At 41.8% G+C, this 13,310-nt stretch overlaps 1 protein-coding gene across 1 annotated transcript in view; it reads left to right on the forward strand.

Annotated features, from left to right (window-relative positions):
• The window catches only part of eys (eyes shut homolog), a 528,873-nt gene that overhangs the window by 96,069 nt on the left and 419,494 nt on the right, over positions 1-13,310 (forward strand). The window contains exon 11 of the mRNA XM_042332751.1: positions 12,120-12,224. Within this exon, the coding sequence (XP_042188685.1) occupies positions 12,120-12,224 (105 nt within the window). The remainder of the gene's footprint in view (positions 1-12,119; positions 12,225-13,310) is intronic.

A 13,310-nucleotide genomic window follows, 5' to 3' on the forward strand; every position in this document is an offset into this window, starting at 1 on the left:
CACACACTCTTGCATACACAGACTGACTCACACACAGAGCGGCACATGATTAACAATGATACAGTATTTCAGAGCACATGACGTAAAGATAACATTCTTCACAGTAGTTTACCTCCTTTTCTCCAGATGCTGAAGGGTTCTGATTGGCTTTGATAAGTCTTCAGTCCCCAGACAGATTCTAATTTCATAAACGTGTCAGAAAACATGGTGTGCACTGCTCTCACAGCGTCAAGGCAGGCTGACAGGAGATTTCAAACTAATAGCTCACTATCAGCTACCTGAATGTTGATTTGGCATGTGTGCAGCACAAACAGCAAAAGCAATGAATATTTTTTTAACCTGCTGTATGTATATCTCCAAGTGAAAATACAGAGAGAGAATTTACATTTTTATAGTGCCCATCATGTCTCAAAGTGTTTTGCTTAATCCTTGTATTCCATACAGCACCTTTTATGCCATGATCTACTGTAGTCCTGAAGTGTATTGGTTGGAGGACCGGCCTCGCAGCCGAGAGGACCTGGGTTCAGTTCCAGAGCGAAACATTAGGCAAGTTTCCTTACTCCACGCGCTTCTATTTACCTAGCAGTGAGTAGGAACCTGGCTATTAGTTGATTGGAGGATTGCTTTTCCGGGGGTAATAATCCCTTCAAATAATAATAATAATATGGTCACTCAATCCACGATGTTTGTGGGACACTCCTGTGTGCAATTGGCTGCTGTATTTTGCCCACAAAATATACAGTCGATTCACTTTATAGTACATTTTGCCACATGTTTGAGATGTCTTGATGTGATAAGGTGCTATATCAAATGCAAGGATTATTGTTGTTTCCCCTGTAAAGTGTAATGACAGTGTATGCGAACATGGCAGCCAATTTGCCCACAGCAAAGTCCCACAAACGCCTATAAAGTCAATGAGCACTTTTATCCGAGGGATTGTTGGTCAGGATGTCGGGAGAATCTCCCTTCTCTTTTCGAATAGTGCCTTGGGATCTTTAACATCCACCTGAACAGGCAGACGGGACCTCGGTTTAACATCTCTTCCAAGGACAGCAGCTCCGACAATGGAGCACACTGCCAGCACATCACTGGAATGTGTATTTTATACCCATACACCACAACTAATTTGCACACAGCAATGATCCACACATAGTGTCAGCCTAGACCGTAGGTTCAAAGCAGGAGTGGTACCAACAAAGCGAGATTTAAAGATAGACAAGTTTAAAGAAAAAGGAGAGATTTAAAGAGAATTCTTTTTGGGGAGTACAATTTTAAAAAGAGTTTTAAATGAATGTGTAAAGTGAATTGACTGTATTTTGTGGGTGAAATGCAGCAGCCAATTGACTCTTGACAGAAGAAACTTTTGATTAGCCTGATTATAGTTTGTATTTTGCATGAGGTCCAATTATCTGCACTGTTATCCTTATCCACAATGTGCATTACGGTCTCTCTACTGTATCTACCAGTATAATTGGTAGCTGGCAGACAGTGGAGGTTGGCCTTGGTCATGTAGATGGGTTCAGACAGAGGTCTGGACTCTTTCTGTAGCTGAAATATATCCAGCTTCACTTCATTGGGAACAGCAGGCAGAGTGAGGTGTCAATCGCAACTCTGCTTGCAGTCTAGACAGATGTTTGTGAAGAAAGCCTTGGTGCCCGGCACATTAACACAACGTGTATCTCATCGATTTTAATATTCAAACGGCATGTTCTTTCTGGGCAATTAAATAATAATTTCCAATCTTTCTTTTCATATTGGCATTAGCTTCAATCCAAGCAACGCTAATCTATTACAGTCTCTATTGACAAAAATGTGTTTGGAATAAATTTTCATCACACGTTGCATGTTCAGTCCATTTTCTTTGAAAACCAACCAACTCTGTAAATGCACCAAACCAATTTTCAAGCCAGGAAACAACACACCTTTGCTTATGATATTATTTGCCCCCAAAATACACAGTGAATCCACTTAACATTATATCCTGTGAAGTGCTTTGAGATGTCTTGATGTCATTATAAGATGCTGTATTAAATGTAAGGATTATTCTTATTTATTGAATGACCTTATGAAAGGACTCTAGGGTAGATATTAATAGGCTGTTTCCACTTGTGGGTGAGTGCATAACTATATGGCTAAATATAAGACAGCCAGTGGTAGACCTATTAGAGATTTCAGGAAGAACTTCTTCCCACAGAGGCTGATGCGAATGTGGAACTCACTGCTGGAAGTTGTGGTTGAAGGTAATAATAACATCTAATAATAATCCTTACATTTGATATAAGCGCCTTATCATGTCATTCAGACATCTCAAAGCGCTTCACAGAATATACTGTTAAGTGAATTGACTGTATATTTTGTGGGCGAAACGCAGCAGCCAATTGCGCACAAGAATAATAGTCTTATTGTTGAGCTCTTTAAAAGGGCTTCAGATGATTTTACTGTGAAGTGTAGTGATGAAAGCGACAGTCAATTTTCACACAGCAATGCCCCACAAGCAGCCAATTGAATGATAAATCTTATCTGGAGGATTGTAGAAAGCAGGAGCCAAGACTTGAGGACCTCCCTTCTCTTTCCGAACAGTGTCATGGAATCTTTAGCGTCCGCCTGAACAGGCAGAAGGGATCTCGGTTAACATCTCACCTGAAGGATAGCATCTCTGACAATGCATACACCCCCAGCACTGTACTAGATTATCATCCTAGACTACGTGAGTTCCAAGTCCTGACGTGGCGCTTGAACCCACAACCTTCTGACTCAGAGGCGAGAGTGCTGCCAACTAACACATCAACTATATAGGTCTCGCCCTGTAAAACAGTGTCTGTAATTGTACAAAATGTTCCAATTGTAGTCTGGCACAAGTTGAACCCTGCCTCGTTGCTTGCTCATCTTCATTAATTTCATGAATGATTCTTGTGCCAGTTAATAAAGGGAAAGATGGAATCCAACCAACTGCACTGTTGGTTCTGATAGTGAAAGACGGAAATACATAGTTAGTCTAATCGACTTGTATGGTACGGGTAGCCTGAAGCTACCAGTCATTATACGCTCTGCTAGGTGTGATCACATGGAGATGTGCTGACGTTTGGCAGGTCAATCAAAGTTTTGAAAAAATTGTGCCAGCTAATTATGCCTTTGTCAAACAAAACGGTTTGATTTCTGTAGCAATAGGAGATGCAGCAATCCGTAAATGTTGTCATGGTAATCTCTGGAGCATTTACCTACACACTGGTGCGGGCAAATTAAGATTGAACTGCGGAAAAGTACACTTGTTTATTGCTTTTGATAATGTGCGGTTGTTACCAAGTGTGTGATGATGAGGGAATAAAATTAATGAGCTTTCTAGTTCAGAATTTTTTTTTTCTTTTCACTTGTGGAAAACCATCAACATGCTTAGAGTATCCAAACCAGACTGAGAGTTCCACATACGTACACATGGAAATTTCTCTGTTTCTGGAAAGGGCTGCTTCCTCTCCCAGGAAGGATGCACCCTGCTGACCTAATTCCAGAAGGTATTAGGTGCAGGTTGGTGAGGCTTGACGACCCTAAAGTGTGCGTTGGGATACAGCAGGAGTTGAACCAGCTAAGGCTGCATAGCTTCCAATTGATAGCAATTCCTTGCACGCTTCCTGCTGCTTGTCCAGCGAGGACCACCCTAACAGTGGGGGCTTTGGATTGCAGAGTTAAAGGAATCTAAGTGGGAAGAATTCTTGCCCCAGAATGGACCTGATGGGAGAGAAATAATAACAATCCTTGTATTTGATATAGTCCCCGTGCGAAATGCGCTATGTCAAATACAAAGATTGTTGTTATTTAATTTGTGAGCAAGTGTGAGTTGATGAAGAAACAAAATTGATGAGGTTCCTAGCTCAGATTCTTTTTTCTTTTCACATGCGGAAAACCATCACCATGTTTAAGAGTCCCCAAACTTGATTGAGATTTCCACGTATAATGCCAGACTACGGCATTACCTCACCCCTCACGCTGCTGAAACCCTGGTTCACGCCTTTGTCACCTCAAGGCTGGACTATGGGAACTCTCTCCTCGCCGGCCTTCCCGGCACCTCCCTCCACAAGCTGCAGGTCATTCAGAACTCTGCAGCTCGTGTACTGTCCCGCACCAGGCTTCGGGACCACATCACTCCCACCCTCGCTCACCTCCACTGGCTCCCCATCCCCCAGAGGATTGATTTCAAGATCCTCATCCTCACCTACAAGGCCATTCACGGCCTTGCTCCCTCCTACCTCTCCAACCTACTATCCCCCTACCTACCTGCCCGTACCCTCCGTTCCTCTGGCTCCGGTCTGCTCCACGTCCCCCGCCCCAACTGCCCTACCATCGGTGGTCGGGCCTTCAGCCTCTCAGCCCCCAGGCTCTGGAACTCCATCCCCCAGTGCCTTCGCCGCCTCCTCCCTTTCCTCCTTCAAGGCCGGTCTCAAAACCTTTCTCTTTGACCGTGCCTTCAGCTCCCCTCTCGACTCTCTTCCCCCTCCTCGCTCCCTCCCTTCCCTCCCCTCACCCTGACCATTTCCCCCCTCCTCGCTCACTCCCTTCCCTCCCCTCACCCTGACCATTTCCCCCCTGCTCGGGTCATGACCCAACTGTGCAGCGCCTTGGGACGTCCTCCTGACGTGAAAGGCGCTTTATAAATGGAATCTTGTTGTTGTTGTTGTTGTTGTATGTACTCCAGGCATCTGGCTTATCCACTGTTAAGCACTCTGAGATGACTTCCAGCTTGAAGGGCACTATATAAATGCAAGTTGTTGTTGTTGTAATTTGATCCAGATTGGCTCAAGGGAAAAGGCATAGAGAGTAAACCCACAAATTCTCACAATTTGGCGTCTGAATCGGGAACTCACTGGAGAAAAGATGATGAGGATTCAGTGTGAAAGACTGTACCCATATAACTTGCCTTAAATTGTGATCATGGGACACATGTGCAGAATCAACTGCCTTATGCAACACTTGAAAGATTAGAAGAGACTAGTTTTATTTTGCTACAGATTAGATGTAGAGAGCATGGAATGAAGAACTTGCAGGATTCGATCCAGTTGCCAAAGTCCCAAATGAGCTGCTTTCAAACCTTCAATAGTACTTTTCTCGATCTGCCTAATAGTGTTTTGGTGGGCAATTTTTGAAGGGAAAAATGTAGTGAAACAGGTTTTGCAATGATTAATGTTGGAAGATCTGTGAAAAAAATGAAGCCAAGAGCAATTTTAGACGGATACAGTGACATTTCAGATGGCAGCAAGAAACTTCACAGTTATAATAATAATAATAATTTGTGGGGTCTTTGATTATACTAATTCCTTGTTGGTCTCTATTCTCATTGCTCTATTCACAAATTAACATCATCTCCTCACTCCAGGCATTCACCAAGCTCCCCTGTCTCCAAGTGGATTGATTTTCAAGATCCTCGCCTACAAATCTATCCATCCCTGGGACCATCTTATCTCTCCATCCCAACTCCTCTGCTCAACTAACTCAGAATACCTGCATGTGCCCCACTTTCTATGAGCCACCATCAGTGGCTGAGCCTTCAGATCTTACATCTGGAACTCCCTTCTCCCCACCCCAATTTTGAGAAGTCTCGAAGATGTCAGATTGACAGACTGATTTGTGCCGCAGTGATCAATTCAAGCAAATCTTTTTATTTTGCCCTGGAAATGACAGTTCACCAATGACTATATTATTGTGTTGTTTTGAAGGAGATGCGAGCCTTAATCATACATGTTCCACATGATGACATGAAGATTTTACCACGGGTTGTTTCACAATTTTATCAGACAGGATCTGACTTTCCTTTTGATCTGCCTTCACCCCTAATCAATATACTTTAGTGAGTCATTTTCACATTACAGATGTTTATGGCATTACAGCTCACTGCAACAAATTGCAGTATGTCATGTCACGTCCTTGCACTGTGTAAACTATCTCAAACCAATGTGACTCATGCAATCAATATTCTATTAGAAGTTACTGTGTCATTTTATCCCAGATGTGAAATTACACGGAAAAAATATCTATTTTATTTTGAAAGAGAGTAAAATTTACATTTAGTCCTTGGAGAAAAAGATCTGGCAGAATATAATGATAAGCCTTACATTTAATGCGCCCAATAAACCTACCTCAGCATTAGGGCATCACACTCTTTCCATTTCTTAAGATGTGCTGTGCACTGTGGCCACGCTGTCAGTTCAGCGAATCTGTACTTAGTTCAGTTGAAAGTGCTTGCAAAGTAATACTGATCATAATCCGTACATTTGGTACAGCGCCTTTCATGTCAGGAGGACAAACCAAAGGGCTTCACAGGACATATTGTAAAGTGTTGTGACTGTGTTTTATGGGCAAAGGGGCCAGCAATTTTTCACAGCAATGTCCCACAAACAGCCATGGAGTGAATGATCAATTTTATCTGGGGGATTGGTTTATTTATTAAAGCTCGAGAACAAGGGACACTGACAACAATTCTATGTGAACGGATTTAGTAACTTAATTAATTGGCTGTCAGCCTAACTCAGTTGGTAGCACTCTCACCTCTGAATCAGCAGGTTATGGGTTCAAGCCCCACATCAGGACTTGGGATTTAGTGTTTTGGGTGGTGGGGGGTGGGTATTGCATTGTCGGAGGTGTTGTCATTCGAATGAGATGTTAAACCAAGGTCCTGTCTATATCTGTTAACGTGGACATAAAGATCCCATTGCACTGGCCGAGTAGAGAAGGGAGTTTCTTCCATTATCTTCACCATAAATATCCCAAATGAAATTGGTCATTCAATTCAGGGCTGTCACTCTGACGTTGCTATGTGCAAATTGCCTTTTGTATGGGGCCACAAATACAATAAAATACAGTAAATTGCTAGATAACAGAGGTGTGTGGACTAAGGAAGCTTGTCTAATGTTTCACTCCACCTGGGAATCGAACCCAGGTCTTCTTGCTTGGGAGGCAAGTTCTCTAACCAATGCGTTACAGGACTCCACTTCTGATAACTCGTTACTCCAAGGGAAAAGGTCTCATTTATGACTTATTCAGAGTAGCTAGTCAGGCATTGTATAAATATATAAATAAATGCAGATGAGACATTGATAGCACAATGACTTAAGTGGTAGTAACAAGTTCACCCAGGGCCAAATTATTAGGAGTTTACTGTGTGTAATCACTGCACTTTACAATATATTCTGTGAAGCATGCTTTGAGATGTCCTCCTGATATACAACAACAACAACTTGGATTTATATAGCGCCCTCCATGCCGGACAGCATCTAAGAGCGCTACACAGCAAACGGATCCCGGGACCGAGCCAGGGGGAGGGGGAGGAAGGTGAAGAAAGGTGTGGTCGAAAAGAAGGGTCTACAGCAGAGACCTGAGAGGCTATATTAAATGTAAGGATTATTATTGATACTTTACACTGAGAGCAGTGAATGTGTGTAATAGACTGACTGCAAGGAAGGCAGTCATAATAGATTGTGTCTGACAACTTTCAAGAGGGCATTACATAGCTATTTGGTGAAGGAATCCATTGAGAGTATAAATCTTTCAGTCAGGTACATTCTTTCATTCCTCAGACTATCCAAAATGGGAAAAAAGTTAGCATTAATACATCTTTTCGTCAAACTGTTTGAATCTGAGGACCAGCTTGGCTCAAATCATCTTCATGGAGAAAATTTTGAGCTCACAATCTATGCTGGTACTCAGGTTTAGTATTGGGGAGCGTTGCATTGTTGGAGATGTTATTCTTTGAATGAGACGTTAAACCAATCTCTCATCTGTAAATTCTGGCGGATGTAAAAGAACCCATGTTCAGCAGGAGAATGTACAATACAATTTATAATATTAATAATACCTGCATTACTTGTACTCCCCTGTACAAAAAGGGGCAGAAGGATAAACCCAGGAACTACAGGCCAGTCAGCCTAACGTCAATAGTGGGGAAACTTCTAGAGACTATAATCCGTGACAAAATACATTTTCACTTAGAAAAATATGGGTTAATAAAGGACGGTCAACATGGATTTGTTAAAGGTAAATGATGTCTAACAAACCTGATAGAGTTTTTTGATGAAGTAACGGAGAGGATGGATGAAGGTAGTGTAATTGATGTAGTTTATATGGATTTTCAAAAGGTGCTTGATAAAGGAACAGTTTCAGCATGGATACAGAACTGGCTGGTAGACAGAAGCAGAGCGTGTTGGTGAATAGTTGCTTTTCTGACTGGAGGGAAGTGTGCAGTGGTGTCCCCCAGGGGTCAGTATTGGGACCACTGCTGTTTTTGTTCCATATAAATGACCTGGACTTGGGTATAGGGAGTACAATTTCCAAGTTTGCAGATGATACTAAGCTACGAAAAGTAGTAAACAGTGAAGAGTATAGTAGCAGACTGTGAGAAGACATAGACAGACTGGTAAAATGCGCCGACACGTGGCAGATGAAGTTTAATGTGGATAAATGCAAAGTGATGAATTTTGGGAGGAAGAATGAGGAGAGGCAATATAAGCTGATGGTGCATTCTTAAAGGGGGTGAAGGAACTGAGAGACCTGGGGGTCCATATAAGTAAATCTTTGAAGATGCCAGGACAGTTAACATATGTTAAAAAAAGCATATGGGATACTAGGTTTTATAAATAGGGGATAGAATACAGAAGTCAGGAAGTTATGATGAACCTTTATAAAACACTGGTTAGGTCTTAGCTAGAGTATTGGGTTCAGTCCTGGGCACCACACTTTAGGAAGGATGTCAAGACATTGGAGAGGGTGCAAAGGAGATGGTATTAGGAATGAGGGATTTCAATTATCAGGAGAGGTTAGAGAAGCTGGGATTATTCGCATTGGAGCAGAGAAGGATAAGAAGAGACTTAATAGCAGTTTTCAAAATTATGAGGGAATTCAATAGGGTGAACAAGGAGAAGCAATTTCCATTGGTGCGTTAATCCGAGGATACTGATTTAAAATAGTTGTTAAAAGAAACAGGTGAGGGGAAATTTTTTCACTCAGTGAGTTGTTCGGATCTGGAATGCATTGCCTGAAATGTCAATTCGATAACAACTTTTAAGAGAAAAGTAGATAATTATTTCGGGAGGACAAGTTTGCCAAACTATGAAAGGAGAGGGAGGGAGTGGGATTGGTTTTGATAGCTCTTTTCAAAGAGCCAGCACAGATGCGATAGGCTGAATGTCCTCCTCCTGTGATGTATAATTCTATGATTCTACGATTTGATACAGCGCCTGATTACGTCGTTGAGACGTATCAAAGCGCTTCACAGAATATACTGTAAAGTGGATTGACTGTGTAGTTTGTTGGCAAAAGTCACAATTATATTGCTCTCGTCAAGTTGGGAGGATCCTCAAAGCATTTCACAAAGCTGGAAGGGCACACAATCAGGAGAAGAGCGCTTCTTCCAGTATGTTAGCCTATAATCCCTCAGATAAAAATCATTCACTTCTAGCTATTTGTGGGGATGTTGCTGTGTGCAAAATTGCTCCAACATTTGCCTGGAAATACACAGTCATTAAACTTAACAAGAACAACATATTACATTTGTAAAAGTGTTGTTTCACATTGGGAGGGCGTCCCAAGGTGCCGGATAGTCAAGGGTTTGAACCAGAGCTGGAAGTGGTTACAGTAATTACAGTGAGGCACTTCAAGTTGTTTAAACTTTCTAAGTGCTGCCACTTTTAGAACGATTATTTAAGCCGAAGAGTATATTTCGGAGATGTATGAATACAGTATTCTCGCTCCTGTGTGATTCTGGCAGAGGAAGAGTTACAGGTGTGGGTAGAAGACTTCAGTGATGAGTTAACAAAGCGTCTTATAGCCTTAATATGCAGAATTCTGTGACGAGAGGGTTTATCCCACCCACTGCCTCTCACACTTACATAATAAAGCTTTACAATTAGGAGAAGTTCCATTGAAATGAACCGAAAGCTGCAGAGATGTGATAATCTCTATATAGGACTAAGGTACGAAGCAACTGATACTGGTTGCAAAGAATTGTAAACATCTAGTTTGAAAACTTAACTCTTAGGCCTCTGGCTTACTGTATTATATGTTGTATCTGTTTGTGTTTTACATTTAGCATCATTCCCAACTAGTATCAGATGGACTGACATCCAGCACCTTGGGACGTTCTTCTGATGTGAAAGGGGCTAAATAACTACAATTTGTTGTTGCAGTACTAAACACAACCCATCTGTTGGGTTTGAATTGTCTGCAAAATGTTTCAGCCTGGCTTAGATGGTAGCACTGTCATCTTTGAGTCAAAAAGTTGTGCGTAAAAGCCCCACGTCGGGACTTTGAGCTCACCATCTAAGCTGATACGCTATTACAATGTTGGAGTAAGCGCTAAATTGATGGAGGTGCCATCCTTCTGATGAGACGTTAAACCGAGACAGGTCTACCTGTTGAGGTTGACGTTAAGGATCCCACAGCTCTATTTAATAAGAGAAGAGTTTCTCCCGGTGTCCTGGTCAGCAATTCCCCAGATAATATTGACTCTCCCCCCCAACACCCCTCCACCACCCGCTTGGGTCCAAATCCCTGACTGTCCAGCACCTTGGGACATCCTCCCGACGTGAAAGGTGCTATACGGATCTAATTTAGTATTGTATCATTCAGGTCACGGTGAGATGTTGCTAAGCACAAATTGGCTGTCAGGGTCTTCTACAAACGCACAGCTAGTCACAGCAAGAAAATGCGACAGCCAATTTGCACACAGCATTGTCCCATAAACAGCCACTTTAGGTTAATTAACACAAGGAATGTCTTGCGAAACATCGCAAATTTTTACCGCATGGTTTTCTTACCAAGAAGTTCATCCTCATTGATCTCCAGCTCAAACTGCTGCCACTGCTCTGCTTTAGCTTTCCTTCACCGTCTCAGGTAAATCATTGAAACTCCAGGCACTCTGCCACCTGGACACTGAGTCAAGCTCTGAAGAGGGAGGCTGAATAGGCAGATTTTCCTTCAATCCTTTACACACACAGCGTAGTGAATGTGTAGAGCGTGGAGACTGTCCAGAGAGTGCAATGGAGAGATTGCATCAGCAAATTTCAAATCAAATTGGAACCCAATCTGTTGAAGGAACTTTAACATTTGTTTGGCAATATATACTAAGCTTAGAGGATATTATTGATCAAATAGTGCTGGATTGATTGTGTACTTTTACACAATCAATCAATTTGTGAGAGTCCTGTAGCTCAGTGGTTAGAGCACTCGCTTTGCAAGCGAGAGACCTGAGTTCAATTCCCGACAGAGGGCGAAACCTTGGGCAAGTTTCCTTACTCCACACAGAGCCTAATAATAATCCCTCCAAAACCAAAAAAAAACAATAATAAAATGGTCATTTTCAATCTACGACTGTTTGTGGGACATTGCTGGTTGGAATTGGCTGCCGCGTTCGCCCACAAATATACAGTCAATTCACCGTACAGTGTGTTCTGTGAAGCGCTTTGGGACGTCCTCCCGACGTGAAAAGCGCTATATCAAATGCAAGTATTATTATTACTTTGGAGCCTATCAACAGGCTGTGATGTTCTTCTCTGGTTTGTGCAATCCTATTAATAATCTACAGCTTTGTTACTGACACACATAGAAAGATGGAATGATAGACATTTACAAGGCCTTTTAGCCCATTGTGTTCTGTGCTGCTTCTTTTACAACAAAACAAGTTGTATTTATATAGTGCACTTCACTTCAAACAATGCAGGACTCCCCAGGTTTTACATTAAAGTATCAACCTGGACTAAAAGCACTTCAGTTTAATGCCTCAACTGAAAGGCATCTGAAAGATATTCAGTACTCCCCCAGCAATGTATTCAAGCGTCAGCCTAGATTGCGAGTTCAGAGCCATAATGTGGATCAGCAACGTTCTGATTCCCTTCCCCTCTTTCAAGCCATAATAATAATAAATATTCTTGCATTTGGAACAGTGCCTTATTACATCTTCTAGACGTCTCAGAATGCTTCACAGAATATACTGTAAAGTGAATTGACTGTGTATTTTGTGGGTGAAACACGGCAGCCAATTGCCTGGTTATAGTCACCATGTATCCGATGACTCAAATCATTGCAAAAAGGATCCATGGTGAAAGGATCTTGATGTTTCTTGTTTTTCTTCCACACAACAGGAAGAACCTGCTCTGTGAACATAGATGAGTGCTTCTCCACACCTTGCTCACATGGAGGGACTTGCGTTGACCTGATTGATGGTTTTGACTGCATCTGTCCTCATGGTAAGCATTGGAAAGAAAACTATCTTACTGAATGCTCTATATGCTTTATGTAACTTTTATATTACAATGATAATAATATCCTTAGATTTGGTATATCGCCTTATCACGTCAGAAGGATGTCTCAAAGCTCTTCAAGAGGGAATTACATAACTATTTGGTGGGCGAAATGTGGCAGTGAAATTGCGCCCATCAATGTCCCTCAAACAGCCATGAAATGAGTAACCAATTTTATTTGTGGGGGTGGTGGGGAGATTGTTAGCCAAGATACTGGGAGAAACCCCACTTCTTTTCGAATAGTGCCATGGGATCTTTAATGTCCACCTGAAAGGCAGAAGTGACTTTAATTTTACATTTCATTCGAACGATAGTATCTCTGACAATGCAAATTCCCCCACCCCACCCCCATTGCTCCAGGACTGCATTGGAGTTTCAGCTTAGACTATGTGATTCCAAGTCGTGACGGAAGGCTTGAATCCATAACCTTCTGAAGCAGTGGTGAGATTGATACCGACTTAGTCAAGCTGAGCTATCAGTTATATAGCTGACAATTGTGGTCTTTCAGAAGTTCAGCACTGCCCCCTTCCTTGCCTATCTTGATTAATTTCACATTCTTGTGCCGATAACTGAGATTGGTGATGGCTTAAGTGATTCAATTTTTATTGTATTTGTGTTGGCTATTAACTGCAATATTGAATTGTTGGCCACTCTAATGTGGTTGCTCGAAAAACAATATAATGATGATGGTAATAATAATTATATTCCTTGATTTGATATAGTGCCTTATCATGTTATTGAGACTTCTCAAAGCACAGAATATACTGTACATTATTGTTTAAAAAACCTAATGTTTGATATAGCGCCTTTCACCTCATCTCCAAACGCTTCACAGGATATACTGCAAAGTGGAGTGTTTCTGTGTTTGTGTTTGTAGGTGAACATAATAATAATAATAATCCTTGCATTTGATATAGCGCCTTATTACGTCTTTGAGACGACTCAAAGATATACCTTAAAGTGAATTGACTGTATTTTGTGGGCGAAATGCGGCAGCCAATTGCCTAGCAATCTAAAGCATACACACACAAT

The sequence above is a fragment of the Callorhinchus milii genome, unplaced genomic scaffold (assembly GCF_018977255.1).
Source record: "Callorhinchus milii isolate IMCB2004 unplaced genomic scaffold, IMCB_Cmil_1.0 Scaffold3, whole genome shotgun sequence".
NCBI lineage: Eukaryota > Metazoa > Chordata > Chondrichthyes > Chimaeriformes > Callorhinchidae > Callorhinchus > Callorhinchus milii.